The sequence below is a fragment of the Parus major genome, chromosome 1A, assembly GCF_001522545.3.
Source record: "Parus major isolate Abel chromosome 1A, Parus_major1.1, whole genome shotgun sequence".
In the NCBI taxonomy this organism is placed as follows: domain Eukaryota; kingdom Metazoa; phylum Chordata; class Aves; order Passeriformes; family Paridae; genus Parus; species Parus major.
In genome coordinates, this window is record NC_031773.1 from 69,876,402 (window position 1) to 69,894,841 (window position 18,440).

Below are 18,440 nucleotides of genomic sequence, written 5' to 3' on the forward strand. Positions count from 1 at the left end.
TGTTGGCTGTTCTGGTTACCTGGGTGGTGAGAATGGCTTTCCCCATCCCCTTTGCTGAATCTCTTCGGTCTCTAGTCCCCAGGTGTCACTAAGTGGTGATTTTCTTCCCTCACAGGTATTTCAGGGAAAGGACCGGGAGCCTCTGGGAATGCCGATGCTCCTGGCAGTCCTGCTGGTGCCTTTGCTCGTATGTCAGACTCAATACCACCCCTCCCACCTCCACAGCCGCCCGTAGGTGAGGAGGATGAGGATGACTGGGAGTCATAGATGGGATCCATTAAGAATTAGTGTGAAACTGTTGCTATCTGAAAAATTTCCATGAAGTTGAAGGAAACAGGTCCTTACTGCCTTCACTTTGGTAAAAGGGGGAAGTGTCATCGATTAAGAGTGTGTAAAGGGAATGTGTAAAGGGAAAGCCCAGCTGTCCAGTCTTACAGCCCAGCACCACCAGCCATAGGCTAGAAGCAGGTGCTCCCCTCCCTGAAGCCAAAGCTTGTGCAGACAATAAGGTTTGGACCTACTCAAGGGGCAGGTGAGTCACGATGGAAGTTTCTCAGAGGCAGCTGTTTCTTTCCTTGTGGGGCTAATTAAAATACAGGGAGCGGGTAACAGCTCTGTGCCACAAAAACCTTCTTCCTTGTGAAGAGCCTGGAGAGGTAGAATCCAGCTGCTGAAAATGGAAAAGAAGCAAAGGAAGCTCCTGGGACGAAGCTTGCTCAGGATGACAGAGGTAGCTGGGAGCAGCTGAGGGATTATGTGGCTGTCCCTGGTGTTACTTCTGCCCTCCAGCACTGACCCATAACCCTGGAGAGAACCCCAGGAAAGTTAAATTTAAAAAGTTATTTGAATTCAGAAACATAGCGGTTAAAAAGAGCAGAGCAATTCTGTACTTAAGCGTGATCAAAGGAGAAGTGCTGTATTGTGGCCGTTTCTTTATTCCCCTTGAAAGAATTAACTGCTTCAACCTATTGCCTGCTTGAAGCAAGGCAGAAAGAGGGTGAGAAGAAATGTTACCCACAGCTGCTCCATCACCGCTCTGTGCTATTCCAGTATGACATAAATTAGTGGCCTGCTAGTTTACAATTCCTGTGAAAAGCTCACTGATGGCATCGGTCAGTCAGGCCTCCTACACTTGGTGGTTGATGGGGAAAAAACCATATGTGTTCAGTGAAAATAATTACTCCTGAAACTTAAGTGTACTTAAATAATACTCACCATACTTGAGTGTTTTTATTGAAAGTATTTAATCAATTTAAATAAAACCTTAACAGCTGTAAACAAGTGGGTGCCCGCTGCTACTCTCTCCACCTGCCTCAGATCTACACCCAGTTTCCCTCCTGGCTGTGGTGCTGAAAGGCTGCCTCACCATCACAGCACTCAGATACTGAACAGCAAACATCCACAAAGGAGGCAGGAGGCAGAGATTTTTATGAAGTCCATGGTACAGAAAGGCAGCAACTTGTGTTACGTTACCTAGGCTTCAGAGGTGTAACTCACAATGACAAATACCATCTGTTCTCTGGTCCACATCACAAAGCATCCAACTTGCCTCGATGGAACTGGGAACACACAAAACCAGGCAGTTTGTCCTTGGCCTTACTCTAAAGGGAAGGCTTGAGTAAGGTCCAGATGAGGACAATGGGGAACAGTGTTGGTAGACATAAGATACGATGAGTTCTGACCTTTCTTAACTCAGCAAACGCTGATCCAAAGGCAGGTTTCACCTGGGTCCTCTCCCTGATCCACTGGGGCAGTTTGTTAAAGATGGCAGGGCGTGCATACCTGTGGTCCAGGAGCAGGATGCTCGCAAAGTCCTTCTGATGGCGAATGGCTCTGCCTGAACAGAGGATAAAAACAAGGAATAGCCAAGTCAATTGTGTGTTCTCAGACAAGGAAGATCACATTCCCATCATCTGTAATGCATCCTTTTTCCTACCCTCCTCCTTCAGTGTATTTTGTATCCCCCAGCCTGTCCAAGGGAGGATGAATTACCTATCGACTGGTTTACTGCCTTCATGCACAGGTTTTCAATCAGCACTCTGCTCGGTGCCTGGCCAGCAGCTCTGGGCTGGAAAAAAGAAATAGGCAAGTCTGAACACAAGGCAGATGTAAATCAAATTTTGGAGAGTCTTAATGGCTAAGTGAGGTAAATACTTTTACCCCTGCAGCGTGAGCGGGTGGCCAGGCAGACCCCAAGCTGAGTGTAAGGAGGAACAGAAGAAAGGTCGCAGTTAGAAAATCGTGTTGAGCATTCACAAAGAGCCAACCCAAGGTCCCCTTGAAGGCAGAAATCTTGTCCTCGGGAACAGCACCTCCAGTGAGCAATGAGAAGGGACAAATTATCCTGGCAAGCAGCTTCTACTACCCTGCCACCCCCTCTGGGTTGAAGGGTCCTTGCTCCCCTTGGAATTCAGAGTTGCCAACAAGTCCTGGTGGCATTTCCCTCCACTGAACTCTCTGTGTTTAGGGCCACATGTTCAGGAGCAGCCTGCAGAAGGCTGTGCTCTCAGTACCACACTGTCTGGGAAATGAGGGTGAGCTCAAAGAAAATAAAACCTCTCAAGGCAGCTCTGGGACTTATGTGCTGGGAAGTTAGTACTATAAAGCAAAATTGAAAGAGACAGAGGTGTAAGTGGCTCTTACCATTGTTTTGTCAAGCCAAGTCATTTTTTCCTGGAGTTCTGGAGATCTAATGTTGGGGTAAGGCATTCCCACCATAATCACACACCTGCAAGGGAGGACTGCATTATTCTTAATGTCTCATCCTAGAGCACTTTGCCAATAGACTGATAAATTAGAGGTCACTGCACCCCTGAAAGACAGCCAGCCCTGCAAACCAAAGGCAGCAATAAAGCACAGCAGTCTGAAAAGCACGTGCTGACCAGAGATGCAGAGGGATTCAGAGTGCCAGAACAAGGGATAATCTAGTACAGCAAGCCTAACTGCATTACTCACAGGAAGAGTGGCCTGGGCAGGTGGGTTTTACACCACCCAGCAGACCCTCCTGTGCTTTAAGCATCAGCTAAGTCACACAGGCCCCAGGATTTTCTACCTATGCAAGTACTGATGTGCCCATCGTGCTTGGAGTCACTACACCACAAGCCAGAGCTGGCTTTCCAAGGAGCAGTCACCTTACCTTCCCAGGTCATCGGAGAAATTTATCCCTTCACTCATTTTGCCTCCAACTACAGAAAGCAGCAGGGCCCCGGTCATCTGTCCTCCCGTCTGGCTGCAGCGCTGCAGGAGAGGGACCAGCAACTTAAACCAGAGCTGGGAAGATTTCTGTGCTTCAGAAACATTCCCACACCTCGGATAGAGGCCTTTTTGCTTGTTAGAAGTGCCCTCCTTTGCAGCATTCCCATTCCCACTGGGCTGTCACACTCCCACCAGCCTTCCTGCTCAGCTTACCTTTATGCACTTGGCGTATTCCACCAGCACCTGCTCCACCTGGTTGGCTTTCTTAGGCTCCTGAAAGATCTGTCAGGCACAGTTCATCAGTTACAGCAACAGGAAACAGTTTAAAGAAGGCAAATAATTTTATCCCCATGCCATTAAACAGCATACGGAACTGAGGTCACAGAAGGGAAAACTGCCTGAAAAACTAACTTAACCAGTACCTTCCCTCCACTCTGAAAATGCACTACAGCTCTTTTCAGCTGGCCTCTGAAGGGAGCAGCAGCTGCTCCTGCCCCTTCAAGATTCCCTTTCAGCTTTGGCAGACTGATTCAATACTGCAAGAAGTCATCTGAGAGCTGAGAGGCAGAAAAGCAATGTGCACCTCTTGCACCTATGAACCAAGACTCTCTGGGGTCAGGAGACTTGACAGCTGCAAAATCTTGGAGGACAGGAACAGGACCAATCAATTTGAATCATCAATTCATTCCAAGCAGCAGCTCCCCTTGCCCAGTGAATAAATAAGCTATTCATGCAAAGCATAAAAAAGTAGTATTTCTTTATGTTATTCTAGCAGACCTAATTAGTTACTGAAAACCTCTGCAGTTAATTCAGCTGTGTTTGTACAGGTGCTGTACCTTGGCATAAAACACAAGTAGTTGTCCTAGTAAACAAGAGGTCCAACATATATCTTTTTTGTAACGGTAAAAAACCTACAGAATGTGTTTTCCTTTGGTTAGCAAGAAGTAATACAAAATTTTACCAGTCAAAATCAGCCTTTCAGTAGAAAAAAAAATGGCAATTGCAGGTATAACCCAAAACTAACTTATTGAAAAGTAGCTATTTAAGCCTCTGATTTAAATTAACTTTTCCTCTGTTATTTATATATAACATAAATATATATAAATTTATATATAATCTCAGCAACTTCAGGAAAGCCTTGAACCTTCCCTTCCTAAGATTTGATCCTGTGTGTGGGCAGTTGAAAGTCACACTTGCTGCATTTATACCCAACTGCCTTGTTAACACATATCCAATTTGCTGAAGACTATAAAGGCCAAACAAGAACTAATCAGAGTTGAAAGTTGGAACAAACTGTGTCTGGCCCAAAGCCTTGGAGAAACCAAGCAGAGCACTGGGACTCTGACAGGACACACCTCAATGAGACTCAGAACTCTACAAACACAGAGAAAATAAAGCACAGTGCTTCCACCCAAAAACCTACCAGCTGCCCCATGTGCCAGAAAGTCAAGAATCACCGAGGCTGTGAAATACCTGGGACTGTGGTAAGTTGTTTAGCTTTCGGTAAACAGAAGTCACACCCAGGGTGTATGTAATTTTTTTTCCCCTAGCACAGGATCCAAGATCCCTGCACTGCAACCTGAAGTGCCTGACTTTCAATACCCAGCTTCCAAATACATGTGAGTCATTGCAAAGATTTTATATTTGCAGTCATCTCCCTATTTAATGTTTCTCTATGCTCCTTCAATAGGAGTCACCACTGCTAGTCTTCCAGTTCTCATCTTTACTTCTAGCAGATAGCAAAATGCCATTTGTCTTATGAACTGCAGTGCTGTCTCACTCTGCCTAGCCCTTGGCCGTGCTGGTCTGTGCTCAAGGGACACACAGATGAGCCTAGGAAAAACAAAGTCCCTGTAGGAGCTGAACCTGAACAGCCTCCCCAGTCACAAGAGAATAAGCCTGCTGGCTACAGGAAACAAAGACTGTCTGCCCCCATGGCCCCTACACAGACTGTGCACTTCAAGAATGTATAGCTGCAATCAATCTCATTTAGATCGCAGCTCAGTGCTCAGCTGCCCAGGAAGTGTCATTTATTCGTTACTGGAAGGATTAGCTGGATAAACATCCATTTTGCTCTGCTGTGCAGACTATGGGAACAGCTCTGAGAGAGGCCTGGAATGCATATGGAATTGTTTGGGTTTTGACACCTCCATGGGAAGTACCAAGTGCCCTGGCTGCACAATCACCTTCTTCTTGGCTGCCAGGCGGGAGAGCAGCCCTGTCTTCTCCCAGTGTCCATACACCTGCTTCTCATATTCATAGGAGGGGAAGAAGCACACCACACCTCCCGGGATCACATTGCACAGGTTGCAAAGAATTCGACCTGTCTCATCCATCTGCAAGAGAGATTAAAGCACATTGCAGCTGACAGGACCCCACCTAATGCTGCTCCAATTCTCTCTTCAGTCCCGTGATCACACCTTCCTTATGACATGCCTTAGGGCAGGAGTAAATGTGGGAAACATGCCAGGTCTGTGACAACTCCCATGGGGAGCTGGGCATCACTAAAAAGCTCTTCAGTGCTTGGCTATCTTCCCTAGCCCAGGGTTTCTGTTGTGGCTGTGGAGTCGTGGTCATTCAGGAAAGGCAGGTTTGCCTCAGTGGATGGAAGCTGTCCCACTAGAACAGATGTTGAGAGCTGGTTAGCACATCTGGTTGAGATTCAGCAAGGGCAGAGCAGACTCAGTGTCTGGCCTTGGGTGCTTACTGCCCTGCCACAGGAAGAAGGAAGACGTGCCAAAACACCTGCAGCTGCTCCTGTGATTTGAGATTTCCTTTGCCATGGCTTTTGCTCAGCCCACCTCTTAAACAAGTGTACCCTGCTCTGAAATATAAGCATGTGAAGCAAAAAGGACATCCCAAGGAAGGGAACAAAGGACAAACTGACCATCTGAGGCAGGTCTCTGGTCTGGTAAGTGAACTCCAGCTGCTGGTTGGAAGGACCACTGCAGAGGATGATGGGTAAAATATTTTCTGGAGGAATCACATGTCCTGGAGACAAAAACAAGTAGTGGGAGTCAACATCTCTGCTGTTGGCACAAACCCCATGAGCTGAATAACTTTAATTGCCATTGAGTGACAGAGGCCAGCGTTTGCCTGGCTAAGCCAAAGTGCCTAAGTCACTCAGCTGCTCCAACTTCCATCCCCTCAGCCCCTGGGAAGGAGGCATGCCATTGGCATCACTGCCTGCCAATACCAGTCAGGACCACAGGGGAAGCTCAGAGTGAAAGGGAAGTCACAGCCCTTTGCTGCCCTGATTATTACGAAAGATGCCACGCTGCTTTGAGTGCTGACAGAACAGTGTTAAATGCAGCCCTTGCAGCCGCTGAGCCCTCCCTGCCAGCCCGGCACACTCACCACAGGAGAACTCCACGATACGGGCAGGGTCCACACCAGCACAGCACAGCAGCTGCTCTCGGAAATCAGCCACCTAAGATCCACCAAACCAAGACAAGTAAAGCACCAGTGTCCCAAAAAAGCTCTACGCCGGCCGCACCAGCACTGCTGGTGACGGGCAGCCTCCCCCGCGCTGCCCAAGAGAGGAGCGGCAGCGCCCTCTGCCCGCAGACAGCGGCACCGACTTTCCGCAGAGACCCCGCGGGGACCCTGGCCCTGCAGAGCGACCCACGGCATCACCAGGTCCTCCGACTGCTCCTCGTGCTAGTTCTAACCTACCGCGAGCTCAGCCTGGCTGCTCTCTTTCCACCCCGGCTTGCAGACTGCACCACCGACCTCCTGAGACCCCAGCACAGCATCATTATTCCCTCACCGGCTGCATGGTGCCTCCGGCAATGATGACAGCACGGCATTCTTCCACAACCTTGGCAAAGTGGACAGCTGGATTCAGCAGGAGGAATTTGAGGCTGCTCTGACCAACTGTGCCTGGAAAAAGGAGAGAAGAGCATTCAGGAGCTAGCTGTGACACATACTCGGGGATATGAAAGATTCAACCTCCTGACCCAGACACTCTGGCAGGTCCCTGCCTCTCAAAGTAAGGACCTGCTGTTCAACACTGACAGAGGCAGCAGCAGGTAATGCCAACCTGGAAGTTACCTTCTGCTTCCTGTTCTCCCTGGAGCTGTACAACAGGTGCAGTAAACTACAGGACAAAACTTGACATCCAAAATGGGAGTAGACATGTGCAAACCCCAGCCCCAATGCCCTTGGTTAAAAATTCCCTTGGGGTCATAAGCATCCTCAGACAGACCAAGCCCGCCAGCCTACATCACACACGGCACAAATGTTGCTGCAGGTTCTCCACAGACCCTTGTATCTGCCCTCCCTCAGTGCCAGTGCAGCACCCTGCTTGTGACTGACTCATGCCACCTCTCCCCAGCTCACCCTTTCCAGTACCTTGCCTGTTGAGCATGACTCTGCCATCTTGGTTTGCATTTGTGAGGGCCGAGAGAAATCCTTCAATCTGCATCAGTGGAGAGGCAGTTCGGAGCTGGTCATGCTCAGCCTCCCCGGGAGGGCTCTGGGGGGCACCTGCTGGCCCAAAAACAAAAGGAGACGTAGGCAACTTAGGCCATGCTTCAAAAGACAGGCTAAGCACAAAACATGCTCTATAGGAACACGATACCTGGGGCACATATGCAGGCAGAGAACAAAGACACATTAAAGGGGAAAAGCCAAATTCTGTCTCATTGCTAAATTAAAAAATAAAAAGAAAGATCTGGTTTTTGTGGATGGCACCACTAAGCAGAGCTACTACACGCAGCCGCTTGGGTCCCAGAGCCAGCAGGACACGGAAGCGCAAAGCTTGAGTGCAGGTGGTGTGAACATGGAATTACATCATTCAGTTTGAAAGGGACCCCACTAATCCCATGTACAGTTGCCTAGGTCAGCTAGTGAGACTTGTTAAAAAACACCCATTCAGGACACCTTCTTCAGTCTCTTATTCTGCAAATCTGCCTCCCCACTTTCCTCACGCGGAGAGATGCAGGTTCCACATCCTCACTCTGCCCACAGATGCACAAGGAGAGGATGCCTGAACTCACCCTCCTTATCAGATCCCTGCTGAAGGGTCAGAAGGAAGTTCTGCAAACCAGCCAGCTTCTGGTTCTCCTTGTTGGTCTTCACAGCTGAAGCAGGACCCCCGTATCGCTCCACAAACCCAAAAAGCTGCCAGGCAAAAGCCAGAAAGACTTATGACTTAAGCAACAGCAGGAATCAGAAAAGATAAAGGCAGGTTTGCTGGCCTGCCACAAATTAAGTCCCTCAGTAGGTGTTCACAGACCAGCCTAATCAGAATGCACCAGTTCCCATTACCTTCCTCCACCCACTGAATAAAAGCAAAACAAGTCTCTGATGTCTGTTCTTCCAGTGCAATGCAGCCTACTTGGCTCGCAGATTTGAGGCCAAGCAGCACAGAATTGGCACCCACTGGAATACCGTGGTAAACCACACTGTATGTTTTTTTCTGGATAAGCAAAAGTTAATCTGCCCATATAGTACTTTTTATAGGAACCATTTTGTTTGTGGAACAGGGTGGAGAAGACAAGCTCCCACCCAGCTGCTGCATCTTCCATCTCAAATTCCAGGTGTGAAACAGTATTGGAACACTGCTGACCATGAAACCACAGGGCTAGTACCTTCCTGCTGATGAGGCTCTTCTCACAGTACCGCTGAACCTGTTGGAGGAAGACAGGAAAATGAACTGGCAATAAGCACCCCATTCTCCCATCCTGCTGTCCTTGATCCCTGTCCAGCAAGGCTGTCACTTGCTGTGCTTTCAGGGAGAGGTGCACAGCTCTTTGTCAGCGCTACCAGCCAGACAGGAGTTTATTACAATGGCATTCCAGAGTGGAAACACACAGTGTTAAGCTGCTGTGTTTGGAGGTTCAAGGGGGGAGTTACGGTATTGCAGTAGCAAAATTTTGGCATCCACAGTCCTTATAGTGTAGCTTTGCCTACAGACAGCTAGAAAGCAGATTCTGCCATGTGGGCTTTGGCTCTGTTTCCAGCTCTCATACACACTCCAGGTAACCTCAAACAAGTCACCACCACCTGTGCCCTAACAGAGAACATTTGCATTACCTTGAAGAGGTTGATATTGTCAATCTGGCTCTGAAATAGAAAGTCATTGATGGATTTTAGTACTGTCCCTGAAAGAAAGTAGGGAAAAGGGAAAAAGAAATTATTAGCTGCTGCTGGGCCTGCACCCCTTACTGCTCACACCCATGTCCCTGACTGATAGCTCCATACCCCAGGAGTTCACTCCAGTCTTACCTGTTTGGGAAACTGCCTGACATCCAGGATTCTGGTTCACGTTACCTGTAAAGCATGACACCAATTCAAGGAAGGCTTGAATCTCCCTCACAATTAAGCAGCAAAGTAAAGACTGAGCTTGATAGGTACAGTGCGTAAAAAACCCAAGAGGTAACTACACATCTGCAAAACAGCTACACAGACAGAACATCAGCTCCCACTCCTTCTATGGAGTGGGAGTATTAACAATTTGCCCTGTAGACTAGCCCTACATTGTAGAACAAGTGTGCTGCTGCATCCTAAGGAACACCACCTCCATTCCTTCTGTGGCAGGAAGCAGCAGGTAGGTAGGGTGGGTCATCAGAAATGCTCACACACTATGTAGTCATCGTGCTGCAAAGACAAAGGGAAGGGACTGCAATGCATCCCTCACCCATCCTCAGTACAGCAGCAGGGAGCTGGGAAGCAGAGACTGGCAGGCAACTGCAAGGAGGGGAGGGGAAAACCTAAGGACACCTACATGCCCAGAGCCTGACAGCCAGAAAAGGATTAATTGCTGCCACCCACTGCATTTTATGTCCTAGTGTTTAGCACCCACCTCATATCTCACTTTTGTAGCCCCTGCCCCAAAGGCCTGCATTTCCCCTGGCATGGAGGAAGTTCTATATGAACTTAAGACATGCTTTCCTTAAGACACACTAAGTTCTAGCAAACAGATCAGTGGAGAGAAGGAGCCCTGCAAATTCCTGTGAACTTAAAATCAAAGCAAAATAATATTTTCTCACAAAGGAGAGGAGCCACTCAAGAAAGATTCATTCTGCAGATGCATGCTGACATGCATAAAGGCCTTGCTACCAGATGACCCAGAGATTTATTTCATTCAGTTCTTGTGCTGCACTGTTATACACCTGCTGTATTCCTCACTTAGCATCTTACATCATCCCCACTCCAACTGGATCTCAAAACCACACAGAAAGAGAAGGAAACTGCCTCTACCAACTTACAATGTCATCTGCTGCTCCTCAGCTAGTGAAAAAAAGAGAAGGGTTCAAGTAGACACCAGTCAACTTCCCCACGTACAAACCAGCCTGAGAAATAAAACTACTGGCATCTGAACCTAGACACAAGCAACACTTCCCTGCAGTCTCCGCAGAGGAGGAAGGGGGACAGTGTCCTGAGGAAGCACTAACTAGCTCAGAGTTTATCAGTATCCCTGGAGACACAAGAGGTTTGCTTACCTCCCAGCATGGCAACAAACTGCTCCAGTAGATACAGGATCTGCTTAATGTACATCAAGTTCTTTGCCTTCAAACGTTTCCTGTGAAAAATGAGCCCCAAAACTTCTTCAGGGACTAACTGAACCAGCTGAGCTGCAGAAATAAGTACATGAACTCTTCTTCATTTGGGACAGACAGGAACTAAGATTTCTTCCAAGTTCACTCTCTCTGTTTGTGACAGAGCAGACTCTAGTGGCTATCCTGCCCAAGGTCATCCCAAAGCACTTATCCATGCTCCCCGCCCCCGTTCCTACCACTGCACTTCTCTTTGCATATTAATTATAGTTGGTTTACTACAATGGCAATGATGTCTCCAGACTCTATTGCAATAATGCTCAAAAAATTCAGAGTTATTAGTATTGAACACAACAATCAGCCGCTGCAGGGATGGCAAGATGCTGAGCCAAAACCCACATACAGCTTCCTCATCCTCAGAGCTTCCTGCTTCTACCACAATGCCAGTCAGCAGGTGAAAGACTAAGGGAGAGACATGAAAGACTGAATCTTTTGAAACACTGCATCACATAGTAGAAATGATTAGAGGGAGATACTGGGAAAGGAACTGAGTGTATAAGGGAAAAACACAATCCTCAGGGTATCCCCTTCTCATTGTTTAATACCAGCCCCAGGGGTCTGACTTAGATGGATTCTAGACAGGGATAATGAAGCAAGTGTCTTTCCATCTGCAGAACTCTTAATGCAGTAACTTTCCACTGGGGAAGAGCAAGAAATACCCTGCAGCCAGGAGGCAAGCCAAGGCATGCACAGACCTTGCCTCTGCTGAGCTCTACTCCCCCAGGATCCTCACCTGTATCGCTCCATGTACTGCGACAGCTGGGAGTGGGCACAGCACAGCTACATAAACAGAAAGCAGAAGCTGTTGTTATAAAGGAGAGAAGAAAGGGCACTGCTGGAAGCAGATGTCCCTCTCCATTAGCAGGCCAGGTTGTGACTCACCTGAGAGCCGCTGACCTCGGCACTGTGGATACAGGTGATAGTGTCTATGAGGTTGTGGGCCTCGTCAATGATCACAACCTGGTCCTTCAGCTTGATCCCAGCAGCGTTCCTGGTAGGCTCATGCAAAAGCATCTGATAGGGCAGCACCACCAGCTACAGCAGAAGCACACAGTGCCCTGATTCCAGCTCTCATCCTTACAAACTTAAGGCATTCTACAACCACTCATTAACAGCCGGTATCAGAGGGCCTTGCAGAATTCAGCCAAGTGACTTACGCTTATTATGGGAAAGGTAGGAACAAAACCAGGAGCACTTGCTTGAGAGGGACAGTGGGATGTAAGCTGAAGAGAAATAATTATTGCGTATGGGCTTAGGTTACCTTCCAAATCTGCTTTGGAGCACTGAAAGCATGTCTTCAGAGAGAATCCAGCAAGGAAGAAGAGTGGTGTAAGAGCTAAGAGCTAATACTGACCTATGTGTCAGTATTGCCTCACACTTGCTGAACTGTTCAAATATTCCAAAATGCTGAGACATACAGCATCCTTATGAACTTCTGATGGGAATTCTCACTTTCCTTTGCTTTCTGAGCAAAACTACAGCTGACAGAAGCACAGCCTGTTTACAGACTCCTCCAATCTAATATAACAGTACTAGAGGGAGCAGGCCATTCTTAGAGGGCCTGGCATTAATGCCACTAAAACTGTTATGCCTTACCTGAGCAGCAGGGATGGCAAATCGACTCCCATAATAGGGGCAGGCTCTGGTCTCCCTTCCCAAGGACACCAACTGCTCAATATCCTTCACTTCCACTAGAACTTCATCACGGAGAAACTGCATTTGCTCATAGGAATAAAATGGGCACGTGGTGCGACTCACACGTCTCTTCTTCCCCTCATTCTCCTCATCACTCTTCTTTTCTAACATCAGAAATCAAAAGAAAGCTATGAGCAACACACACAACAGCCTAGAACAACCACTTTGCAGAACCTCATGGATTTCAAAGCAAGCTTTGACGTGTGTATTCCTGACCTATCGCCTATCTAAAAATTATTCAGCAGTAACATTTCCATCTCCACTGTGGACACTACTCTGGCCAGTTAGATTTAGCATGTGACATCTTCCAATATTTCTAGTAGTGAGTTAACAAACACAAGTATCTTTCTGTCCTGACTAGGTTAAGACATTCAGAAAATTCATCCTGATCTCAGCATAGCCTGGAGATCAAGCAAAGTACCAAGGATTCCTGTTCCTCCAACCTGTTATTTCCAAGCTCCTACCCATCCTGCCTGAACTGACTGGCAGTGCCCATTGTCTCCACACTCTCATGACACCTTTATCAGGAACTGCTTCCACCAGACTGCAAGCATTCCTACCATGTTTGTTCTTTTGCATCTCCATGCAGCGGTCATTGATGAGCTGGAGAGCACCCAGGCGTTGCACCTCCTCATTCACACACAGATTCTGGCACGTGCAAAGAGAGGAAGGGAGTCAATTCACTTGCTGAAGTGCCCTCATGTGCACCCTCTAAACAAAGTGTAAAACAAAAGATTTTCTTTAGGGCAATCTCAGGCCAGATTCCAAAACAGAAAAGTCTACCAGTCAAACATTGTTCATACTAACTGGTACAAACATGCCCGAAAACCACGGAAATTTAGGAAGGAAAAAAAAGGAGAAAAAGAGAGCTCACTGCTACACAACAGCTTCTAAAAAATGCTGCCAAAAGTACTAGTCTACTAAGAGGTGCACCTTCTCAGTGACTCAGACATCTGTAATCTGTATTAGAAAAGGTGAAATGTATTCTTGTGTTTACATCAAAGGGTAAATGACCAAAGCAGAGTTCACAGAAAAATGTACATCACACAGATCTGCGTTGTGACCCATGTCCGCTTTAGTTTTTCAACTGGAGACTCAAGGTGTCCCCAAGGTGACTTCTGTGGCACCAGATCCACACAGCTCCTGGCAGTGTGTTCTGGGTCCCTTGAGAACACCACCACGTGCCTGCCTGGATCCCAAGGAGACCAGACGCGTGTCTTTGCCAAAGGGACTTTTCTGCACCTCGCGCACAAACTGGGACAGCTGGGAGTGAGTGCGACTGCAGTAGTAGATCTGCAATGAGGAAGAACAAAGGGAAGACAAGAAGAACATGGGAGCAAATCCCTACCTATGACCAATCATGTAAGGAAGTATCCAAGCACTTCAACAAGGTTCACCTTGCTCAAGCCTTCAAAAGCACAAGGGAAGGCACATGTTTGAGTGTCACCTTAAAACTGCTGAGGCCAAAAGCCCCATCTTTCTTTTCTCCTCTGCATTTGCCTTTGTTTCCACTTAATCTCCCAAGGTCTTTACAAAACAGGGACTTACCATGGGAGAGTAATAAAAAATTATTGCTGTGTGCTTTCACAGCAAGACACAGCAAAAACTAAGCAGTGCTAGCACAGCAAACTGCTTACACAGGCAGAGTAGTCCAGAAGGAGATGAGCACAGCAGAACTAGCTGTCTTTATCAACAAACCTGGCAGGTTTTGGAAACTAGTTCTTAAATCCTTCTGTACAGCCTGACTGTTGGAAAGGTACAAGAAAGCCATAATTCTGCTCACTCCTACACTATTCTATGAAGTGGCACAATTTAATCTCACCTTAGTCACATGATCCTCTTCCAAATCATCATCTTCTTCTTCTTCCAGCCTAAGAAAATAAAAAGCTCAAACAGTTTCCTTTCAGCAGACCACCAACAGTAAGAAACAAATGATGCTCCACCACAAGACTGAGGTCTCAAGAGAAATTATTAAGTCATCTCAAAAAGAGCCTCACGACTCATCTCAGGTGGTAAAAGAAAAATTAACTTTTTAAGAACAGTGTAAGTGTGCATAATCAAGTCAAGCCTCTCTTTAAAGGAAAAGTCTCTCCTGGACTGTGCCCTTTTCCCAAGTTCAAGATTTACTTTTTTTTTTTTTTCCTTTTGATTCAGGGGCCTCTAAGCCTCAGGCATAAGCTAATCAATGTTCTACTATTCTTTGGTGAGCTTATTCACCTCTTTTTCTAAAGCTTTCCCATTAGAAGCAATTTACCACTCTCCAGATATTGCATAAAGAAAGGCTTCAGGAAAGCATTCAGCTGCCATAGAGCTCCTCAAAGGCAACAGCTGTTCAACATTTGATAAACTAACTACATATGAAAAGAGTACTTAAGTGTTCTTCAATTTTTAAGGCAGAAGGATCTGTCTAGACACTAATTAGTAAATTTGTAATTTAAATTTGTTTGACTTTTTGTGCTGATGTATGGCTTCTGGCTTTCTGCATAAAACAAATGGATGAGAGAGAAAAGTGTGCGTGGCGTTTTCATGCCAAAGCTCTGTCTTCAGAAATGTGAACATCTCTGCCTTTAGAGTATCCAAAGATGCCAGTGCTAATCTGCAGAACTGACAGCTTCCTCTGGTGTCCTGAGTTCCATTCTGGTTTTCTAATGCAAGAAACTTGATCGTGAGTCATTCACTCAGCATCCATCAATCCACTCTTTGGGAAGCTGGGCATGGATAAAGGCAGGACACTGACACACATTTTAAGATGCACTTTGTCAGAAAGCACTTCAAGTCACTCAGATCAGTCTAACAAAAATTTAGAAAAACCAAAACAAACCAAATGAACATGCCCCCAAACAACCAATTAAATAAAACCCCAGAACAACCACCACCTTACACTGTTTGAAAAGGTGAGAAACACTTTTCTATAAAATCTGTACAACTTCTTTAATCAGGGCAAGACAAGAATTAGACAGAAAATGTTTCCTTAGCATGGAATCCCCTCAGTCCCTGTCCTTACCCAGATACCACTTTCCTTTCGTCATCACTCTCATATTCAGCAAGGATCAGCTCCTCCTCATTGTGATCCAGCTGGTCTAGAACACCCTCTCCAGCTCCCTGTGAAAGAGCCTCTTTGCTGAGCTGAAGAAGGCGCTTTGCCTCATCCTCCTCGCACCTCTGGAAGGAACACAAAGGCACAGTATTTCCCAGATACAAAGACAGTAGCACAGAGGCTGCTTTATGGCATGGACAGGTCAGAAGACAGCACAGTCCCTCACAGAAGGCTGAAGCTGTTCAGCCCCACAGAAGGCAGCTGTTACCAACAACCAAAGACTTGCCCACACAGACAGTTATGAAGGGGAAACATAAAGGACCTTCTCTGCAAAAGACATGCTGAACTAGCAGACCCTCAATGAAATGTTCATGTAATCCAGTATTAGTTGCTTAAAGTGGCACATAAAAGATGTCTGCCTGAGAGAAAATAGAGTGTAAATAAGCCTGAACAAACAAACATGTAAGGATACAATCAAACACTCTGTGCACATTTAACTCAAAGCTAGAATCAGCTCAGCAACTGGTTTAGAACGAGATTTCTCTTGGGTTTTTTTCTCCAGTTGTGTGACTATTACTCTAACACAAGTCTACCTCTCTACAAAGATTCAATTCAACTGTTGAAGCACAGTTTTCTGATTAACTTTTATGTCACAAAACGAAAAGTTCATTTTTTCCATCTCAAAACAGTATCTTCAACGTCAATGAATGTTTTATTACCATGGCATTATACAGAAAGAGCAGTTAGTAAGCACTACAGAAAAGATGAATCAGTCACTTTTCCAAATCTCTGTGATATTTCTCTCGTTTGCTCTCTTGCTTTTCATCATGCTTCTCATTTCACATGCTCTTCATCCCCTTTTAAGAGACAAGTTCTTTGTTCCATTTGTTTTTTATTTGCCATTCTTCACTATTTCTGTCATATCCTTTCGACAGGAGTTGACCAAAACATTGCACCATATTTGAGATGGAGCACACTAGAAATTAATAGCCTGGCAGCCTAATAAATCTGTCTGTTTGGGGATCTCATATAATCAAAAAGTACCAAGAGCACTGAGGCCAGCTCATGCATCTAAATGAGAGGGAATACAGATATATCTGTGAACTTTAATACCACTTTTATTCCAGAAGTACAGACTGTTCACACTTGCTCATAAAACAGAGATCTTTCCCAAAAAAGCTTCCATGTGTTAAAAGCTTTTAAAGGAAAAGCAGAGGGCTAGAAGGCAATCAGAACACACATCATTTCTGCCCACACACAAAAACTGTCACAGGAAATTATTGATGCACAAATTGTTTTTCACATCCGTACTTTTAAAAGAAAATCTAACAAATCATTTTGGATGACCAATTTCAGAAACCTCAAAGAGCTCCTCAAAGAGGTGGGTTGGAAAAGCCAATGTGAAGCCACACATAAGCAAGTATGAACAACACTGAAGGTAACCAAAATGGAAAGTTCTGATCTCTATGGAGTAACTCACCTTCCTCTTTACTGTGTATTTTAACTGCACATTGTGACAAATTTTCTCAAGACGATCTTCTCGCTTTTTCCTTCTGATCTGCTCTTCCTACAAAAAAGGGAGAGTGTAGGCAGGATGAAGTGGATTTAGTCCTCAACCCTTGGTATCGCTATTTATTGTCTGGGCATAGAAAAAAGACTTGACAGGAACAAAACTGCCAGTACAGGGTGCCGTTCCCCCAGAGTGCTCGCCTACTGAGTGTTACTCTGCTCCAAGCAATATCATTTCCTGTCGCTCTATTGGGAACAGCGAGAAAAATGACACAGACTCTCTTGTGTGTTGAACGGGAGAGCAAAGTTTATTATTCTTGATCTTCTTTTATAGATATGTTGGAGAAAGTCCGAGAGGTAAAACTCTCATTGGTCATTAAAGCAACACATCTACTATCATTGGTTAAGTGGAACATCACCCCTTGACTGTTTTCCTAAACACCACCTGCAAAGATTGTTGTCCTTTACCAAGGACTGTTTGGATTCTTTCTCATGCTTTCTCAGGCCAGAATGAGAAGCCCATGACTTAGTTTCACACAGGCTTTGTTCCCTTCTTTTTGCATTTAGCATCCACAGTTTCCTGTCTTGGGCAACCTGCAGGCAAAGACACACATCCACCAGATTTACCTCAGGTGTTTTCCACTCATCATCCAGGATACAGGAACAGTTTACCCAGAGAGGCGGCAGAGTTCCCTTCCCGGGAGATGCTAAGAAGCCGTCTGGACACAGGGTACCGCGCTCTAGGGACTCTGCTCGAGCGGAGAGGCTGTCCTGGGCGATCCCCAGGGGTCCCTTCCAGCCCAGCCATTCTGCGACTATGTGACAGCAGCCCTCCTAATCCTTTTTCCCGGTTATTTCACCCGTCCTCTACACAGGAGCGCTTCCTCACCTTCAGCCTGTCCACCATGTCCCGCTGCTCTTTCCTCTGCACGAAGGCCGTGACCCAGTCGGGCTGCCCGGCCGTGTCCGCGCTGCCCGGCCGCGCCTGCTGCGGGCTCAGCTCGTCCTGCCCGCCGGCCCCGAGCGCCAGCAGCCGCGCCTCCGCCTGCCGCCGCTTCTGCTCCCAGTCCCGGAGCCACGACAAGGCCCCGCAGATGAGGCTCAGCGATTTTCCCTGTCACGGAGAGCCGGCAAGGTGAGGAGCGCTGCCCCACCGCCGCGGCCCCGCTCGGCCTCAGCCGCGGCTCGGCCCCACCGCCTCACCGTGCCCGTGGGGCTCTCGAAGATGCCAACCCGGCCGCCCTCCAGCGCGCCGTACAGCGCCTCCATGAACTGCTCCTGGATGCGGTACGGCGTGTAGGGGAACGGGAACCGGCCCGCCGCCGTCCCGCTCGCCATCCCGCTCTCCGTCCCGCTCTCCATCCCGCTCGCCATCCCGCTCTCCGTCCCGCTCTCCATCCCGCTCGCCATCCCGCTCTCCATCCCGCTCGCCATCCCGCTCT

At 47.1% G+C, this 18,440-nt stretch overlaps 2 protein-coding genes across 16 annotated transcripts in view; one reads left to right on the forward strand and one right to left on the reverse strand.

Moving 5' to 3' along the window:
- Window positions 1-1,278, forward strand: part of WASHC1 (WASH complex subunit 1) — a 39,370-nt gene extending 38,092 nt beyond the window's left edge. For all 10 annotated transcript variants that reach the window (XM_015627562.3, XM_015627553.3, XM_015627556.3 and 7 more), the window contains one exon: window positions 116-1,278. In XM_015627562.3, coding sequence (XP_015483048.1) covers window positions 116-267 — 152 coding nt within the window. In that variant the 3' untranslated portion in view covers window positions 268-1,278. The remainder of the gene's footprint in view (window positions 1-115) is intronic.
- Window positions 1,226-18,400, reverse strand: DDX11 (DEAD/H-box helicase 11). 6 transcript variants are annotated; one of them, XR_001521599.2, is made up of 27 exons: window positions 18,202-18,399; window positions 17,888-18,112; window positions 16,970-17,056; window positions 15,457-15,614; window positions 14,275-14,323; window positions 13,638-13,745; window positions 13,013-13,100; window positions 12,354-12,556; window positions 11,640-11,792; window positions 11,491-11,537; window positions 10,644-10,723; window positions 9,427-9,471; window positions 9,235-9,302; window positions 8,790-8,828; window positions 8,196-8,319; window positions 7,549-7,686; window positions 6,965-7,077; window positions 6,553-6,625; window positions 6,083-6,186; window positions 5,382-5,531; window positions 3,409-3,477; window positions 3,137-3,237; window positions 2,644-2,728; window positions 2,161-2,197; window positions 1,993-2,068; window positions 1,683-1,837; window positions 1,226-1,559 (listed from the first exon to the last, which is right to left on the reverse strand). XR_001521599.2 is itself a non-coding variant. In XM_015627538.2 (26 exons), the coding sequence occupies exons 1-26, from the start codon at window positions 18,394-18,396 to the stop codon at window positions 1,530-1,532; spliced, it is 2,763 nt and encodes a 920-aa protein (XP_015483024.2). In that variant the 5' UTR covers window position 18,397; the 3' UTR covers window positions 1,226-1,529. The 6 variants fall into 6 exon arrangements, 5 of the variants coding, with proteins under 5 accessions (XP_015483024.2, XP_015483025.2, XP_018862203.2 ...); XM_015627538.2 differs by lacking the exon at window positions 2,161-2,197 and having other exon boundaries at window positions 18,202-18,397; XM_015627539.2 differs by lacking the exon at window positions 2,161-2,197 and having other exon boundaries at window positions 7,549-7,683; window positions 18,202-18,396.
- Between the last annotated feature and the right edge of the window lie 40 nt (window positions 18,401-18,440).

Excerpts from the sequence above, each read along its gene's own strand:
- DDX11 (XM_015627538.2), bottom strand. The coding sequence starts at position 18,396 with ATGGAGAGCGGGACGGAGAGCGGGATGGCGAGCGGGATGGAGAGCGGG. Across the intron at positions 13,101-13,637 it reads TCTCCTTGGGATCCAGGCAG|AATCTGTGTGTGAATGAGGA; the intron begins GCACGTGGTGGT and ends TGCACGTGCCAG. Across the intron at positions 3,478-5,381 it reads GCCTGGCAGCCAAGAAGAAG|ATCTTTCAGGAGCCTAAGAA; the intron begins GTGATTGTGCAG and ends TGTGCCTGACAG.